General features: G+C 40.8%; 1 protein-coding gene across 4 annotated transcripts in view; it reads left to right on the top strand.

The window, feature by feature from the left end:
- The first annotated feature begins 18,522 nt into the window (after window positions 1–18,522).
- Window positions 18,523–20,102, top strand: part of vcla (vinculin a) — a 38,162-nt gene continuing 36,582 nt past the window's right edge. For all 4 annotated transcript variants that reach the window (XM_084391071.1, XM_084391069.1, XM_084391070.1 and 1 more), the window contains exon 1: window positions 18,523–18,840. In XM_084391071.1, coding sequence (XP_084247197.1) covers window positions 18,673–18,840 — 168 coding nt within the window. In that variant the 5' untranslated portion in view covers window positions 18,523–18,672. The remainder of the gene's footprint in view (window positions 18,841–20,102) is intronic.

Here is a 20,102-nt window from a genome sequence, read left to right as displayed (position 1 = left end):
GGTTTTTCCAGAACGGCGCTACGAGCAGTACTGAGCATCCTTCTTCCCTGATTCGCTCTATCACCTGAGGCAGGAGAGAGACAGGGGGAAAGGCATAGAGCGGGCGGCGGGGCCATACATGAGCCAGCGCGTCCCTGCTCTTGGAGAAAAATTCCAGACAGTGAGCGTTTTCTTGAGACGCAAACAGGTCTACTTCCGCTCTGCCGAATTTCTTCCACAGCAGTTGGACTGTCTGTGGGTGTAGAGACCACTCGCCTGCCGGAACATTGTTCCTGGACAGTCTGTCTGGCCCTATATTTAGGAGCCCTGGCACGTGCGCCGCTCTCAGCGAGCGCAGGTTGCGCTGAGCCCACACCAGGAGGCGTTCTGTTAGCCTGTGCAGGTTCCGGGACCTGAGGCCGCCTTGGCGATTTATGTAGGACACCACAGACATGTTGTCCGAACGGACCAGGACGTGGTGTCCTCTTATTTGGGGACAAAAACGCGTCAGCGCGTTGTCTACTGCCAACATTTCGAGGCAGTTTATGTGCAGAAGCTTCTCCCATTCTGACCATTGGCCGAAGAACAGTCTGCCCTCGAGCAGCGCTCCCCATCCCGAGGTGGATGCGTCCGTAGACACCACCTTCACCCTCGTGGAAGTTCCCAGGCTTACACCTGATTGGTACCAGTCGTTTGCTTTCCAAGGTTTCAGAGCTGTGATTTCTGATTGACCTTGAGACAAAGCAGACCGGAGGCCCACGCTCTGCGTGGTACTCGTGCTTTCAGCCAGAACTGCAGTGGGCGCATGCAGAGCAAGCCCAGCTGAAGCACTGATGATGCTGAGGTCATGAGACCTAGCATCCTCTGAAATTTCTTGAGCGGGACAGATGCGCCGCAGCGGAAAGAGCTCGCCGCGCGCTGAATGTCCAGTGTACGCTGTGGTGATAGGCGTGCTATCATGGACAGCGAGTCCAGCTCTGTGCCCAGAAAAGATATTATCTGCCTGGGGGACAGAGAGCTTTTCGCCCAATTGACTCTGAGACCCAGATTCTCGAGGTGACCGAGTAAAATGGTCCTGTGCTCTACGAGCTCCGAGTGAGATTGAGCTAGAATCAGCCAATCGTCCAAGTAGTTCAGTACTCACATGCCATGTAGTCTGAGGGGTGTGAGCGCAGCATCCATGCACATCGTAAATGTCAAGGGTGCTAGGGATAAGCCGAACGGCAGGACTGTGTACTGATATGCCTGGCCCTCGAAGGCGAATCTCAAAAATCGCCTGTGACTTGACGCTATTTGTATTTGAAAATACGCGTCTTTCAGATCTATTGACACAAACCAATCTCCTCGGCGAATTTGCGTGAGGATTTTTCTGGTCTCGAGCATTCTGAACTGTCGCTTCGCAAGCACCCTGTTCAGTTGCCTTAGATCTAGTATGGGTCTGAGACCCCCATCTTTTTTCGGTACCAGGAAGTATCTGCTGTATAGCCCTCCTTCGCTCTGAGCTTGAGAGAGGGGCTCTATGGCTCCTTTGCTCAATAGTTTCACAATTTCGGCTCGAAGTAGATGTGCTACTTCTGTTTTCACCGTGGTTTCGACACGCACCGCATAGCGGCGAGGGCGTCGGCGAAACTGCAGCGAATAGCCTCTTTTTATAATGTCTAGCACCCACTTCGAAACCCCAGGCAGCCTTGCCCATGCATCCGCATGAATAGCTAGGGGTTGAACGCAAAAGCGCGCTCCGTTCGCTCAGCGACAGAGGGGCTTCGGTGTGCTGTAACATAAGCATCGCGCTCATGACATTTGAGGCAGGGGGCGCGCTGATAACAGCGGGCAGATTGCCCGCGCTCGACCCCTCTGCGGCGGTCAACCGAGAGGGGGAGGGCTGGGAGAGTCCCGTAGGAACTGACATGTCTGTGCGTGGATGTGGGCGCGGGATAGCGGGCACATTTACAACACTGAGAGCATTGTCCGCCTGAGCAGAGCGAATGCACGTTGGTTTCGTTTTTGCAGAAACCTTGAGACATGCAGTACGTAGTGTTTGTGGGCACTGGGTAGTGGGCACATTTACTACGTTTAATGCGCAATCGATCTGAGTCGATTTCATGTGCGCGAGCCCTGTGTGACGGGCTGTGCTTGTGTGTAGGAATGGGCACTGGGCAGTGGGCATTTTGTCTACACATATAACACCATCGGCCGTGGCCGGGACACCAGAAAATACACTCTTTTTGGGATTTATCTGGGTAGCCGTGAAAACGGCATTTGTGTGCAGGCAAGCGGGTAGTGGAACCGGCTTGTTGACTGCGAAAAACACTGGACCAGTCGCATTTTTTGGAACTGGACGAGCGATGAGCTTTGGTGGAGGTCCGGCTGCAGCGGGACTTGAACACCGTCGTTTCCCTAGGCGTGCTAGGATGACTTCGGGGCCTCGGGCTTCACCACAATCCTAGGCTGTGGCCCACGCGGAGCGGGGCGGTGGCTGGATGAGCGAGAGCGCGGTCTCGCGCTTCAGGCCTGTCGGCAATGCGAAGTGCCGGCGGTGGGAGGAGGCTGAGGCTGTGAGCTCTGAGCAGACGGTTTCGCACGGCCTGCTGCAGAACTGGAGCGCTTCGGTAGGAAGTGCTTCATGGCCTGTGACGCTTTCTGCACCTCGGCGAATCTTTCCGCGAAATCCTTGACGGAAGATCCAAAGAGGCCAGCAGGAGAAAGCGGAGCGTCGAGGAATGCGGCGCGCTCGGACATCTCAGAGAGCGTTAGCCACAGGTGTCTCTCAGTCACGGTGAGAGAGGCCATGCTCCGTCCTATGGCCTGTGCAGCAGACTTAGTAGCGCGGAGAGCGAGATCTGTAGCACTTCGTAAGTCTGGCACGCAGATTGCATCTGGTCCTTTCTCGTCCAGCTTTCGGAGGAGATCGGCCTGGAAAATCTGCAGTGTGGCCATGGTGTGCAGCGCTGACGCAGCCTGCCCGACGGCGGAGAAAGTGCGGCGGAGCAGGGCTGACGTCGTGCGGCAAGCTTTAGGGTAGCGCCAGGTTAGAGCGCCGTCCAGCGGAGGGCGGGCATAAGTGGGCTGCTATCGCCTCTTCGACCGGCGGCAGCGAATGGTATCCTCTGTTCTTGGCATCGTCAACAGCGGAGAATGCCAAAGAAACAGAAGGGCGCATTCTAGCTGAATAGGGGGCGCTCCAGGACTTAGCGACTTCTTCGTGTAACTCAGGAAGAAAGGGCGCTGGTCTGGACGCAGGCGAAACGCGCTCCCCGGGCAGAAAGTACCCATCCAGCCGGTTGTGAGCAGGCTGCTCAGGCATAGACCACTCGAGGCCGAGGCTCGCCGCGGCCTGTGCGAGTACGCGCATGAGCTCTGTCTCAATGCTAGCTCTTTTACCTGACGATGCACGGGCAGGGGGCGCGAGATCCTCAGAGCTCGCCCAGTCCTCACTGCCTGACGCCAGGATAGAGCAGGAATCATCTTCTCCCGGCGGGGCTTCCTCGACAGCTTTGTCGACAGAAGCGGCGGCAGACCGCTGCCGCTGTCCGTCAGGAAGAGAAGCTGACGAAGCCGGTGAAGCAGGCGGGCGAACCGGCGAGCTTTGGCGGCTGGGAGAAGGTTCCGGAACCCGCTGAGCACGGCGTTTTTTACGGCGCGGTGCCACGGCGGGCGGGGGTGCAGTCTCTGCGAAAAATGCCAGGCAAGTCCGCAGAGTCACCATGGGCAATAGCTCGCAATGAGGGCAGCCGCCGTCAGCGAGCGCGAGAGCTGCATGATCCTCACCCAGGCAGGAAACGCAGATCACGTGGCAGTCCCCATCGCTGAGTGTGGCTCTGCACGAGCCGCAGGAAGGCATCTTTAAAAAGACGCTACCTCCAGCTCTCACACACAACACAGAGAGTGAAAGGATATGAGCGCCGGATAGCGCAGCGGGAAGGCGATTGAAGGCGGCACGGCCAGCGACTTCAGTGACGACTCGTCCCGCTGAAAAGGCTTCCTCAGACGGCGCGGCTTCTCTCCAGATCCAGCGATGCGTGTGCTTCGCTTGTAGGATGAAAAATCAGATATCAGCTGCCTGCGAGCTGTATTTATAGGCCTAGGCCACGCCCGTTTCGGCGCTAGGCCTCGCTCGATAAGCTGCTGCAGTTGCCGCAGAACAGCCAATAGACGCACGAGCCGTCTTGCCTATGTCTGTATGCTGCCGCAACGCGTTTTGCATTATTACAAAATTAAGGATAATTTTTGGCTTCAATATCTCGCGGAAAAAGGATTTTCCCCTAGCGTAATATACTCTTACGCAGTACGAGAGACCTCTCGTAAGAGAACTTAGATCATTTGTTCATTCAACAAAAATCACCTGTTCAATATGACACAACTTAACATCAAAGTACTACTATTTCAAAAGGCAATTCACACATTACATTTCTATTCATTTCCTTACAATGATCTAACTATCAATTGATACAGCTGCTCAAAATAAGTAACTGTTGCATTACTCTTAATGCATAGTTGTATGGAAACAGACAAACAATCTTCCATGTTTAAATCATGAAAGTTTCAAGATAACGAGATTCATTGCCACCAATTAGCGTGGAGCATGAACCAATTAGACTACAATATCCATGGATGTAGCCTAATATTTTATCATAATGCTTCATCAGACACTGTGTCTATGGTCCCAAATACTGTACCACCTTTTCAGACTATTTACAATATTGACAGTACTGCACTGTATAGATAATGACTCCTGTTTTGTTTCTTACAGTACAAGCAAGCAAGTTGAGGAACACTGCATTTGATGTTTTACAGTACTGTCTTTCTATTTCATAGCTAATTATTTTTGATTTGATTCAAATAAACCTATGTTGTGATTGTACTGTAGGGTTTTGCATCAATATATTACAAACTTTGTTCAATGATTCCACTGTGTCTGTAGTATTCTCTACTGCAGTACTTTTACAGAGATGTATTTACTGTACATGTAGTACCATAATGAAACCTGTATCACCTATTTTGTTCTACAATATTTAATGATTGTACGAACAATGACACAGTGAAACTATCGGTTGCTTGTGTGTGGGTTTCAATGGTATTTCACAGTAAATTTGTTTTGTGAACCAAAGATTGTGCAAGTACAAGATTTCTTTAAAGATGTGAATGCACAATGCAATGTTTTGAACATTAGACAGCCTGTGTAACAAGTGATAACCGTTTTGAGTTTTGTGTCTAGAGTTTTGAAAAATGACATCAAGGTTCTGAAAATAGTACACTGTAAAAAAAAAATACATCCCCAAGTCAAAATTTTCTAGTGACTGGTCACATCTAAATTTTTCAATTAGTCTGACGTATTATTTCTCATTGAGCCAATGTTAACAGACTATTGCAACATGAATTGCACTTGGGCCATGGGCAGATGTGACCAGTCACTAGAAAATTTTGACTTGGAGAGGTTAGAATTTTTTTACAGTGTAGCAAAGTGATAAACACTCAAGCCATTCTGCAGTGTATTTAATATAATATATATAATATATTATATAATATATATATAATATAATAATAGTTTATTTAATACATTTTATAAAATCTACAACAGTATTGTGAAAATACCTTATGGTAAATACATTTAAAATACATTCTGCACAGCAGACCTTAAAAATCATGTATTTAAATTCAGGATTCTGATAAGATATGCAAAGCTGATGAATTGCACCTTACATGAACAAAATCAAATTTGAAAAACATCAATTATCTGAAAAAACATCATAAAATACCATAAAATGTAAGTAACTGGTGAGAGTACTCACCCAGTGTTTAGAGAAATTTCACCTAAATTTTAGTATTTAGGTATTTTGAGTTCATGAAACTGCAGCTTTAACACTTTAAACATTAAACATCAAATATTTGCTATAGTGCAAAAACGTCAAAAACACCACAAGATGCAAGTAACTGGAGAGGGTTACTTTAAATGTTCAGTGTAACTTCACTTGAATTTTTGTATATTTCACAAGAGGTACTTTGAATTAAGGATGTGTAATTTCATCTGAATTTTTGTATTCTCACAGGTGCTTTGAACTCATGATTTCCTCTTACAGTAAATGGTAAAGAAATGTTGATTGAGAGCAGATGTCCTTAAAATCAAAGTTGTCACAAGCAAATGTGGCATTCTCCTTAATGCCAGTCTTTGGATGTACCCTCTCCACAGATGTGTTTTTAAAGGCCCAATTGTTTTAAAAATACAAACACATTCTGGGTGTAAAAAGGGAAAGGAAGTTGCATTAAATTACCAATAGCAAGTTCTGTAGTGCTTGTGTGTAACTGAAGTAACACTGAACAAAAAAAGGCCTAAGTCATTATGATGAATGGAGAAGAAGTGTTTTCCATTCATCATAGTGTTTTACATTGAGCACATCAATGTTCAACTGGTTCTTATAAATGTCTATTCATATGATGATTTGTGTGTGTCATCCAGGGTCGTCACCACTTTTGAATAAGAAACAATCAAGACTATAAAACTCGTCAAAAAACGCACGCACACTCAAACCACCTGACTGCACATCACATTTTTTACTTTATTGATTCTGCTTTTATTCGTAATGCAATGGACCGGTCAACAGGACATAAATTAATCCTTAAAGGATGGGACTTTATGGGACATTTGCACAAAAAGAATAAATAACTTACCGTAGCCTATTTTATAAGTCGCTCCGGAGTCGCATATCAGTCAAAAAATGCGCCACGAGGAAGAAAAAAACATATATAGCCTAATTCGCACTGGACTAAGTTGCATTTTTAAAAAAAAATTATTTCACAAAAAATGTTACAGACAGTTCTCCGCTATGGACGTGAGCGCTCTAAAGCGGCACTAAAAGAATGTTTTAAAACTTTCACAGAGACCTCAACTGAAAGCACAAAGCCTGTCTTTAAATTTAATTTCGTTTTGTATTAATTGTATCTTAATTTTAATCGATGTTTCATCAACCAATTGTCTGGATTTAATAAATAAGAAGTAAATATAGGCTATTAGAAAATAGATAATCAGGACACGGAGGCGCTGGTGAACCTGGAGCTCGTCTCATAAATGAACCGAAACTCAGCGTAGGCCTATAAGGTAGCCTATTACCTCACAGACCGAAGACATATAGATAGCTTGAAATGTCTACTTTTAAGCAAAACAATTCAAAACGAAAGAAAACAGACTGCTCTGCTTATGTAATTCGTATGAAATGTGCATTTCTCTCTGGCGCTGCGAAGATCGCGAGTCGTCAACTTCATCTGTCTAGCCGACACTGACATAAAAAATAACTGTTTTATTAGTAAACGATTAAAATGTCTCCTGCTATATTTAACATATTTGCCTGTTCCTTACAAAACACTGACAGTGGGGTTTTTGACTGTTTTTTTTTTGTTGTTTTTTTGAGCAGCTGCGGACAAATTCTTTCGACACACACACACACACACAATATTACACAACACTCTGCGCTTATGTTTTAAAAAGATAATTTAACATATAAATAACAATTTTTAAATAGCCCACTTAAAGTGTTTATTACAAATAAATGACTAAATGCTAAAAATTAATACATTTTAATGAACAAACATATGCGTTGCATTTACAATTCTGTGAAAACAGGGGGTGCTGCAGCACCCCCACTTCCCGCGGCCCTGGGTAATACTGTATGAAAACTGGAAAATGTTTTGTTATGAATGTTTTGTTGAAATGTTCAGTATTTGCTGACTTGAGTAATTAAATAAATTGGTGTCATGTAGTGTTTACACTCTCTCTGTGTAAATGCTAAAAGTGTTTTAGGTTGAGCACAGGAGTGTTTAACTGATTCAAACAGAATTAGACCATATGATGGTTGTGTTTATGTTATGACAACAAAATAAGGTTTTATAAGACATTGTATAGTTTTGACGAAAGTGTTCCATTTTGCAAATGATCTGAGGTTGTGCTACTTTGGTGTAGTGTTGTGCTAATTGTGTGAAGGGGTTTGAAAAACCTGGCCCTGTTTTCAAAATTGTGCTTAAGCAATTGAAAAAAACTGTAATTTGAAAACACAGTGCATTTAGTTGTTGTTTCTAGTTTGAGTTGAGAAATACACATTTTAGCATTATCACTAATCTGTGTGTGCATTTTACTTGAGAACCAAGCAAGTTGACTCATGAAACCATTTGTTTATTAGATCGCAATCGCATATCGCAATCCCCAAATCATACAGCCCTACTTTTCAGAATTTTTTTTTTTATCGTTGTCTTGTGTCTTGTGAACTAGTCATTCAGCTTTTGACCAAAAGTGATTTAGCATGTAAAATCCCACACCTGGTGGGCCTTAGTATTGTGTGTGTGTCTGTCTGTCTGTCTGTCTGTCTGTCTGTGTCTGTGTGTGTCTGTCTGTCTGTCTGTGTGTGTGTGTGTGTGTGTGTGTGTGTTCCTTTGGAGGGTGTGGTTGTCAGGTAGGGGAGGGGGGCCCATGAACTTCAGTGCCCAGGGGCCCCTGGGGGTACTAATCCAGCCTTGGTCAGACCTACATTGAGAGAGAGAGAAAAAAAACAGTTATAACAGAAAGGTATATAGGCCTACCTAGTGTCTCATACATTTAATATAATCATAATAAAGTTCGATAAAATTATTTAGTTCAATAAATAGTAACTGAGAGATTAGTATGGGCTAAATTAGGTTATAAAATGCTATCATGAAACCAGCAAAGGCGTGAATTCACTGTTATTCTGCAAAATACAGTGTTATGTATGTAAAATATACTGCGTCCAAAAGTAACATTTAGCGAATGCTTATCGGGCGCGATAATGTAATACCCTTGTTTTTCGGTTTTATGTTGAAATTGAGACCTGCACTCAAATTAACTTCAACCTGACATCCTCAGTTGGTTCTGGCTTACTTAGTGCCCTAGGCAAGATTAGATATGGAGCCTCTAAATTAGGGGAAAAAAACGAATTGAACTATTATTGTTATTAATACAGAACTAATGTTCAAAACATTTTTATTTCAGGCCAAATACAATAAGATTATCAATAAAAATAAAAGTGGTGTTTGGGTTAATGCTGATGTTACTTCAAAACGTAGTATTATTTGATGATATTACATTGACATTATTCATTAATTGACTAGTTTAATAAATTTAATGAACGAGGACCAAATTTGTTTGCTGTAATCTGCTAATGTATCCACCTTATTTTCAAAGCAGAAGTATAAGCTATTTTACGTGAATATGCAAGACTTCCAATTCATTTGTTGCCAGTGTTACTGCCAGGATCCGCCATTCGACATCCTCATGAATTTAAAATTCATTAAGATGTTTTAAGGTTAAAAATATTGCTGCATGTGATTTAAAGACATAAATTAATCAAATTTGGCAGTGTTATGTAAAAAAAATCTGTTCTGTCACTTGTCGTCAGCTATTTGATGCAGGAGGCTTTGTCATTTATTTATTTTGCAGGTTTTCAGCATAAGAAGTCCATGCAATCCATGCATATCACCAAGACATCCTTTTCAAGCACTACAGAACTTGCTGCATCTTCCTTTCCCTTTTTACACCCAGAATGTATTTGTATTTTTAAAACAATTGGGGCTTTAAAAACACATCTGTGGAGAGGGTACATCCAAAGACTGGCATTAAGGAGAATGCCACATTTTCTTGTGACAACTTTGACTTTAAGGACATCTGCTCTCAATCAACATTTCTTCACCATTTAAGAGGAAATCATGAGTTCAAAGCACCTGTGAGAATACTAAAATTCTGATGAAATTACACTAAACAATGAGTGAAGTAACCCTGAAGTACTTCCCGTTTGTCCTTTTTTTGTGTGTGACTTTTGCAGTCTTTCAGATATTTGTAAATGTTTTAATGTTTAAACTGTTAAGATGCAGTTTCATGAACTCAAAGTACCTCTTGTGAAATATACCAATATACATTTTTAGTTTAGGTAAAACAAAAAAAAGAATGCTACTACAATTTGAAATATATAATTGGGCCAATAACATGGTTTGGTCATTGGTCAACTTAATTTTTTTTTTCAATTGGTTCAATGTATTATTTCTCATTGAGCCAATGTTAACAGACTATTGCAACAATTGATAAAATTAAGTTTACAGAATTTCACTTGGGCCAATTGAAAAATTTAGATGTGACCAGTCACTAGAAAACTTTGAGTTGGGAAGGTTAGAATTTCTTTTACAGTGCAAGTATAAGGCAATTGTTTAAAATCAATACATAATCAAAAATGTGCACAACTTGGCAGTATCCTACCCTATAGTTAAAACACTCAGAGGCGTGAAAATACACATAAATGTAATTTTGTTTAATATATAATATAGTTGTACTGTTTAAGTTTATTGGAGTTTATGTTTAGTCGTAGCTAAACTTAACTGTCTGCTATAGCGAAGGACATGGCAGAGGCAAGGCTGGATTAGTACCCCCATGTTCATGGGCCCCCCTCCCCTACCTGACAACCACACCCTCCAAAGGAACGAACACACACACACACACACACACACACACACACACACACACACACACCACACCACACCACACCACACCACACCACACCACACACACACACACACCACACCACACCACACCACACACACACACACACACACACACACACACACCACACACACACCACACACACACACGATTTGGGGATTGCGATATGCGATTGCGATATAATAAACAAATGGTTACATGAGTCAACTTGCTTGGTTCTCAAGTAAAATGCACACACATATTAGTGATAATTATAATGTGTATTTCTCAACTCAAAGAGTTCAGTACTCACCATAACTTAAATGATGGGAAATCTGTCGGAATCCGTTCCCCCACTCCCATTATGAGAGGTGTTGATGTAATGGCTTAAAAAATGCTGATTTTATTTTTGTGTGTAGATGGAGCTTAACTTGCATCAGTTTAGAGAATATATATTTTTGCCTTTTATTATGATAAGACAGTATAGTATCAAGAAAGTTTGACGAACCGGGACTTTAACTCGGGTCGCCCAAAGCTAAAAAAATAAATATTGTCAGTGTACTGACCACTAGGCTATTGAGGTTAGTAAATTGCTGCAATGTGATAAATATTAGAACCTCATTGTGTAAGAAACATAGGGGGAACAGAATCCAACGGCAAATAGTTCAGCTGTCGAAATCCGTTCCCCCACCCCAATGATGAGAGATGTTGATGTATCGGCTTAAAATATGCTTATTCCATTCTGTGTGTGGATTGAGCTTAAACAGCATCAATTTGATATATATTAGAACCTCGGTGTGTCCGAAATATGGGGGGAACAGAATCCGACGGCAAAAAAAAACAGCTGTCGGAATCTGTTCCCCCACTCCCATTATGAGAGGTATTGATGTAATGGCTTAAAAAATGCTGATTTTATTTTTGTGTGTGGATGGAGCTTAACTTGCATCAATTTAGAGAATTTTTTTTTTCCCTTTTATTATGATAGGACAGTATAGTATCAAGAAAGTTTGACGAACCGGGACTTGAACTCGGGTCGCAATAAGCTGAAAAGCAATGATTGTCAGAGCAGAGTGTACCGACCACTAGGCTATTGGGAATAGCAGGTAAGTGCAATGTGATAAATATTAGAACCTCATTGTGTAAGAAACATAGGGGGAACAGCATCCGACAGCAAATATTTCAGCTGTCGAATTCCGTTCCCCCACCCCAATGATGAGAGGTGTTGATGTATCGGCTTAAAATATGCTTATTCCATTCTGTGTGTGGATTGAGCTTAAACAGCATCAATTTGATAAATATTAGAACCTCAGTGTGTCAGAAATATGGGGGGAACAGAATCCAACGGCAAAAAAAAACAGATGTCGGAATCCGTTCTCCCACTCCCATTATGAGAGGTGTTGATGTAATGGCTTAAAAAAGCTGATTTTATTTTTGTGTGTGGATGGAGCTTAACTTGCATCAGTTTAAAGAATTTTTTTTTTTGCCTTTTATTATGATAAGACAGTATAGTATCAAGAAAGTTTGACGAACCGGGACTTGAACTCGGGTCGCAATAACCTGAAAAGCAATGAATGTCAGTGCAGAGTGTACTGATCACTAGGCTATATGCACCCAGGATTGAACACAAACGTGCGATTAGTCCTAATTGCTTGAATGACTACAGAGCCCGTCTACGGAGGCTGAGCCTGCCCACTCCCTATTAAGTTCTATTGTACCGAATTTTGGTTGTAGTTCCACCAGAGTTCCACTGGGGGTGATCGCCATGAGTGCAAAATGAATGGGAGTCTATGGGGCTAGACGGCTAAATTTGTCTCTTTCACCCGATTGCCGTTGAGAAATCTTAGATTTGATTGTAGTTTTTGCAAGTTCAACATGGGTTATAGAGGTCGAAAGTTGAATGAACGAGTACTTAAGTCCTTTTGATTTCTTACAGGTTGAGTTGTTGTTGCCCATAACACGCTAGCATTCTGCTAATGAATGCTGATTGGTCAGTGAAGAACTGATAACGACCAGAGATACCGCTTGATGGCATCGTGGCATCCGAAGTGGGACCAGAAACAAACAAAACAAAAACTCTTCTAGCACGTGTATTTACCTGTGTGTGTCAGCTGTGTTGTCGATGCCTCGAGTGAAAAGAAAGTGCAGAGCGCGAAAGCACCATAGTGACTGAAGGATTGCCGTAAAGCAGTATCTCTGGTCGTACGATGTGTATGACGTCATTGACACTTTAAAAGACTTTTTAAAGCAAATGTGTAATTTCTTTGCATTTCCTTTCGAATACAACATTCAAATTACTAGACAAAAAATTATATCCTGAGAAAAGTGGATTTTGATGTGTATAGCGCCATAGACCTCCATTCATTCTGCACTCGTCCTGTGAGCGCCCTCATATGGAATCAGAGTGGAACTGCAACCAGTTCAGAAGCCGGAAGTTTACTGAGAGTGAAACCAGAGACAATTTATGGTGAAACTTCTCGTCTTATTAGACATTCTCTGATGACTACAAGTCTAGAAAAATCTTTAGTCTATGGCAACTCTAATCAATAGCCTACATTTAATATTTGAAATTATATAATTAGTAATTAGTATCCAGCTCTTTACATTAAATTAGTTGAGTTAGCATAATTAGTTAATGAACTAATACAATAATAAAATAAAGTTTAAATTAAGATACTAACCATATATTTCTACATAGCATTGCTTATTCCACCACACAACGGACTGTTTATAAGCTGACAATCCGTTATACATGTGAAGATTGTAGGCTGTGTCTTGAAGTTTTTTGTATTGTATTGTATCTTCTGTTATAAAGACGAAGATTGACATTTCGTTAATTAAACAAAATAAGAACACAATGTTGTAAAAAATAAACAACTTAGGCTATGTTCTGTTAGATGTGTTTTGACTACTTTTTGTTTAATTATATCTCTAGGTAATGAAGATATAGCCTATTAACAAAAATAAATCTTATATAATATATTATATAAAAAAAAAACGTATAGGCCTATATAAAATATATATAAAAAAAAGGGCCTCATTGATTAATTTTGCCTGATTGGGAGCTGCTACTATTTGAATACTATTTACTTTTTGAACGTAGAAGTGTGCTATCAATTTTATGTGGATAAAGGCATATTTTGTACATGACTACACATGTCCTTATAAGGCCAAGAAAATATGTCGTTTTAAAGACATAAGATCTCGTTATATTATATTATATTATAAATGTTTATCGCACGTGTTAAATGACAGGTGCATGTTTTTGAGTGCTGTAATGACTCTCGTTGAACATTGGAGGGCGCTGCCTGCTACATCATTAGAAAAATTATGGAATTTATTTCAAGTGCGTCTCTGCAGTCTAACCTACCTATCTATATACGATATGTGTATATGGTATGTGCAATCTGGGTTGCTTTGATATTAAAGACAGTACTTTTACTTAGACACCCAGAAATAAGTTTTGCCTAAATTAATTTATTTTGTACACTTTGTGCTGGGCAGCAATAAAGGATGGCTTGAAATCTCTTCATGGAGATAACTGTAGGCTAGTTATCTTGTTATCTCAGGTGTCTCCATCATTGCATATTCCAGCCTCGCGTTAAAAACAGGGTATCCACAGCTACAGGAAATATGGACTAGTCAGCAGTAGGGCTGGATGACATGAAATTGCTGAGCACAGCATTACTCACCTTGGCTGTAATGAGGCCAGTTCTGCACCGTTCCATTTCAATACAAACAGTTTCAACACCAATATTAGTAATACAATTTACAAGGACAATTATATATAATGGTGACCATTAATAATTAATCTAAATCATCAGATAATAATTAGTCAGTGGTTTTATATTTTCTATACAAATAAAACTCATGACTGAAAGGGTGGAGAGACAGATACTGAAAATATTGAATACAATAAAATACATTTTTTTATAAGGTTATTTGAAGTGTGAACTGTCTAAAAGAGTTTAAAAGCACAAAGCAGTAGTTCTCCTGTTAAGTCTGAAACATTGAGAGACTGCAGACAACGTCCTAGAAAGAAGCATCCTCTAGTGACTCTGCATCTACAAGGTTCAATGGCAGCTGCTACTTATATGATAAACAATTTACCTTATTAGCGTTGCAAAGCACTTCTCTGTGCTGCTCTATCTGAAATCTCTCCTTATTTGGTAACCTTACAGTTGCCTTGTGTTTTCTTCCTTATTAGCGCTGAATGGTCTCTGAAACAAAGTCACAATATAGTCTTACTCGTCTAAAGATCTAACTTTTGAATTATGTGTACATTATGATAACTCTATACATTACTTTCCTGCAGATGTCCTAAACACAGATATCTGAATGAAGCTCTGTCTTTTTGCCTGCCAGAATGTCTCTTCATGGAGTCAGTCTCTCTAAATGTTTATTCTTGTCTCTAAACTCATCATCTAAAGTAGGCTAAACCAAAGGAGGGCAATATATTGAGTGTCCAGCAGTTCCCCTCAAATTAAGAATTTCTACATTGTTTTGACATAGGTAGTTTTTTTAATTATAACAGCATATTAATTGAACTCAAATATATATAATGCCATATGCACGTCACTTACAGAAGCTGAAGTCAGTGTTTTCGTATGTCTGTGTGAAAAAGATCTAGGCAAATATATATATATATATATATATATATATATATATATGTATATATACAGTGAGGAAAATAAGTATTTGAACACCCTGCTATTTTGCAAGTTCTCCCACTTGGAAATCATGGAGGGGTCTGAAATTGTCATCGTAGGTGCATGTCCACTGTGAGAGACATAATCTAAAAAAAAAAATCCAGAAATCACAATATATGATTTTTTAACTATTTATTTGTATGATACAGCTGCAAATAAGTATTTGAACACCTGTCTATCAGCTAGAATTCTGACCCTCAAAGACCTGTTAGTCTGCCTTTAAAATGTCCACCTCCACTCCATTTATTATCCTAAATTAGATGCACCTGTTTGAGGTCGTTAGCTGCATAAAGACACCTGTCCACCCCATACAATCAGTAAGAATCCAACTACTAACATGGCCAAGACCAAAGAGCTGTCCAAAGACACTAGAGACTAAATTGTACACCTCCACAAGGCTGGAAAGGGCTACGGGGAAATTGCCAAGCAGCTTGGTGAAAAAAGGTCCACTGTTGGAGCAATCATTAGAAAATGGAAGAAGCTAAACATGACTGTCAATCTCCCTCGGACTGGGGCTCCATGCAAGATGTCACCTCGTGGGGTCTCAATGATCCTAAGAAAGGTGAGAAATCAGCCCAGAACTACACGGGAGGAGCTGGTCAATGACCTGAAAAGAGCTGGGACCACCGTTTCCAAGGTTACTGTTGGTAATACACTAAGACGTCATGGTTTGAAATCATGCATGACACGGAAGGTTCCCCTGCTTAAACCAGCACATGTCAAGGCCCGTCTTAAGTTTGCCAATGACCATTTGGATGATCCAGAGGAGTCATGGGAGAAAGTCATGTGGTCAGATGAGACCAAAATAGAACTTTTTGGTCATAATTCCACTAAACGTGTTTGGAGGAAGAAGAATGATGAGTACCATCCCAAGAACACCATCCCTACTGTGAAGCATGGGGGTGGTAGCATCATGCTTTGGGGGTGTTTTTCTGCACATGGGACAGGGCGACTGCACTGTATTAAGGAGAGGATGACCGGGGCCATGTATTGCGAGATTTTGGGGAACAACCTCCTTCCCTCAGTTAGAGCATTGAAGATGGGTCGAGGCTGGGTCTTCCAACATGACAATGACCCGAAGCACACAGCCAGGATAACCAAGGAGTGGCTCTGTAAGAAGCATATCAAGGTTCTGGCGTGGCCTAGCCAGTCTCCAGACCTAAACCCAATAGAGAATCTTTGGAGGGAGCTCAAACTCCGTGTTTCTCAGCGATAGCCCAGAAACCTGACTGATCTAGAGAAGATCTGTGTGGAGGAGTAGGCCAAAATCCCTCCTGCAGTGTGTGCAAACCTGGTGAAAAACTACAGGAAACGTTTGACCTCTGTAATTGCAAACAAAGGCTACTGTACCAAATATTAACATTGATTTTCTCAGGTGTTCAAATACTTATTTGCAGCTGTATCATACAAATAAATAGTTAAAAAATCATACATTGTGATTTCTGGATTTTTTTTTTTAGATTATGTCTCTCACAGTGGACATGCACCTACGATGACAATTTCAGACCCCTCCATGATTTCTAAGTGGGAGAACTTGCAAAATAGCAGGGTGTTCAAATACTTATTTTCCTCACTGTATATATATATATATATATATATTTTTTACTTCTATTCAGCAAGGACACATTCAAATTGATAAAAATTGACATAAAGACAATTATATATGAAATAGTGCCCTATGTAAAGTCTCTATGAAAAGTTTTTTGGCTTTTAGTATGAATATGTTAGCCTTACTGTTGTCTATAGCCTAAGCTAGTGTGCTCCAAAACAAGACCAAACCCAGCGTTGAAAATGAAAATAAAGTTGATGTCAGAATCAAACGTCAGATTGACGTCTCCAACGTTGGACCGATGTTGTATTGTGGTTGAAAATGAGAATCGGGTTGATGCCAGAAACCAACATCAGTCGGGTTCTGACGTCAATCAGACTTTCATTTGCAACAAAAATCCAACGTCAATCTGACATCGGGTTCTGACGTCAATCTGACATTGGGTTCTGATGTCAATCTGACATCGGGTGTTGACTCTCAATCAGACGTTGGGTTCTGATGTCAACCCGACTTTAATTTCCAACCAAAATGCAACTCCTGCAACCAAAATCGTCCCCTGACTGACGTTACTTTCTAGTCAAGGACCTTGACAGTTAAAGTAAAATGTTTCCAGAAAAATATAATACTCAAGTAAAGTACAGATACTCAAAAAGTGTACTTAAGGACAGTACTCAAGTAAATGTTTTTACTGTCCACCTAAATATATATATACAAAATATTATGAAAATTATAGAAACATTTGGTTACAATGTGTAACCAAATGTAATTATACATTTAAGTGTAAATTAGTGTAATTATACATTTAAATACTGAGTACTATTAATTAACAACATACTATAAATAGGGTTAGGGATAGGGGAAGGTTTGGTTTAGGGTTAGCTTCATGTAATTAAGCATAATTTACTGTTACTATGACGAGTAGGCCTACATGTAACCTGTAACAGACACTGTGAAATAAAGTGTTACCTAAATGTTTCTTGAGCCTCAAATCAGATTATCAGAATGATTTCTGAAGATTCATTTGACACTGAAGACTGGAGTAATGACTGCTGAAAATTCAGCTTTGCCATAATCACAGTTTTAAATATATTTAAATAGAAAACAATAAAGCTATTTTAAGTTGTAATATTATTTTACAATATTATTTTATTTTTCTGTATTTTTGATTAAATAAATGCAGCCTTGGTGAGCATAAGAAAAACGTTAGTGTGTAGTCTACATAGCCAATATACATGTGTGTGATATTTTTAACCTATTTGAAAAAAAGTATTTTTGCTTCCAGTTCATATAAGAGAGACATTTAGCAGGCGCGTGAACTTATGAATCTTGTGTTGCTCAACAGCATTATCTAAAACTAAGATTAATTGTCCACCACCGACACATTTAATGCTGTCACGCAGAAATGAGCACATGAAGAAGACATCAGCAGATGATCAGAATTAAAAGCTGCAGCCTAAGAATAGACATGCTTGCATGGTCTGTCATTGAGTATCAGTTACTTTGTTTCCGTTTCACTAACACCATTACCTATCATTAAAATCAAATGTAATCCACGGAATCCTCACTTTGTCATTCCAGTCCGACGCATTCCCTTTTTGGCTACTGACTGCATAACGTAGTCAGGGAAGCTCTTGAACACAGGTAGGGTGGGGCGGAGAAGAGTGGAAACAGCGTCAGCGCGGACCAATCAGCTGCTCCGATTGGCGTGAAACCTTTCCGCTGATTGGTTGACGAGCACTGACTCTTTTAAGCCGTGCGTTCGTTCGCACTCACCGGGCGCCTGGCTTTGGTTATCCACAGAAGGCGTCGGTCGTTGAGGAGGCGTTTAGGGATTTCGCTGCATGAGTGGGATAGATTCGGGAATAAACGTTTGGTTCGTGGTGCCCTTTGAAGAAATAACGGGGTAAAGCGCAGGACAGAGCGAACACGTGCCTTATTCTCAGTTGTGTTGAGGATATTTAGATTTCAGGATGCCAGTTTTCCATACCAAGACGATAGAGAGTATCCTGGAGCCGGTGGCTCAGCAGATATCTCACTTGGTTATCATGCACGAGGAGGGCGAAGTTGATGGGAAAGCGATCCCAGATCTCACTAGCCCAGTGGCGGCAGTGCAAGCGGCTGTCAGCAACCTCGTGCGGGTGAGAGTCCTGTCATCCATATACAGCATCTTGTGTTTTAGTTTATCTGCTGTTTTATTGTCTTTCCGTTAAAACGTCTCCCTTTATATAGGCTATATAAAAAAATACCATGGTAACCACAGTTTCTTCCTAAATACCATACCACAGTTATTGCTACTATAGCCTACTGTAAATCATAATAAATATGAGACCTTCTCCACTTTAAAACTTTGTCTTTTTTTTCATGACATTGGCTGGCTAACACCAAGTTAACTGTGAAAATGTTCTGCTTTGTTGTAGTTTTTGTTAGTGGTATTTTGGTGGGAGTTATTGTTTACCTTGGTAATTTTGCGAAGGGTCGTGATGTGATGAATCTGGGTGTTGCATTAGGAAATGAAAATGCCTCCGAGTGTAAACTGACCATTATGGTTTGGGTTTAAGAGTCAAATCTGACTTTATTAGTTTGTGGCTAAAGGAGATTATGGTTAATGTAAACACATGGTCCTGATGGATCAGTGAGGAGAATCACAGCAGGTGTCAGGGAAGTGTTGGACAGTGCGAGTTTTATGTTCTCCTCATTTAACTTTAAACTAAAGTGCCTCTAAAAAAAACTCTCAAAGGCTGTGTTTGTGTTACAAAAGGCTCTATTCAATATCTGGAAGTGTAGTTGAATGATAAGGTGACACATTCAGCAAGAGCAGGGAGATATTGTAGTCAAAAACATGCTGTAATCTTTCTTATGTTAAGTAGTGTCAAATTTAAATGTTCCCTTGCCTTATCCTGTATTGCTACAGTATTTTAAACAAATTAACTGCAATGTGGTTTGCATCATAAAGATGAACTGAGTGTGATATAAATGGAGTCTTTATAGGTGGACTGTATTCTTCCTTGTACAAGGAGTTCATCGGTTTAGAAAAGTACTTTAAGTTCCGGTGTTGTTTCCAGGAAACATCAAAAACAGAATCATTAATCTCAGAAACCTGTACCATTATTTTCCCAGTGTACCCACAGCAACCAGACAGAATCTTGCTGGTATGTTCTCCTTCCTTTTTGGTCTCAATAAGGGAGTCTCTACTTGAAGAAAGTTCTCAGTTTGTTATTGAAAAGCATTCATTCAAGTAGTAGGCCTATGTGTAATACTGAAAAGTTATGAAATCCTGTTTATAATTTACATAGTTTGATGTAATTTCTGGTCTGCGCAAGCTGTTGTGTTCCATCTCAGTCTCATCTACTTTGCATTGTGTTCTAACTGAAATATATTTGTTCTATTCTATTCTATTGTG

The sequence above is a fragment of the Rutilus rutilus genome, assembly GCF_951802725.1.
Source record: "Rutilus rutilus genome assembly, chromosome: 20".
Classification (NCBI taxonomy): domain Eukaryota; kingdom Metazoa; phylum Chordata; class Actinopteri; order Cypriniformes; family Leuciscidae; genus Rutilus; species Rutilus rutilus.
This window is presented reverse-complemented; position numbering and strand designations above follow the sequence as displayed.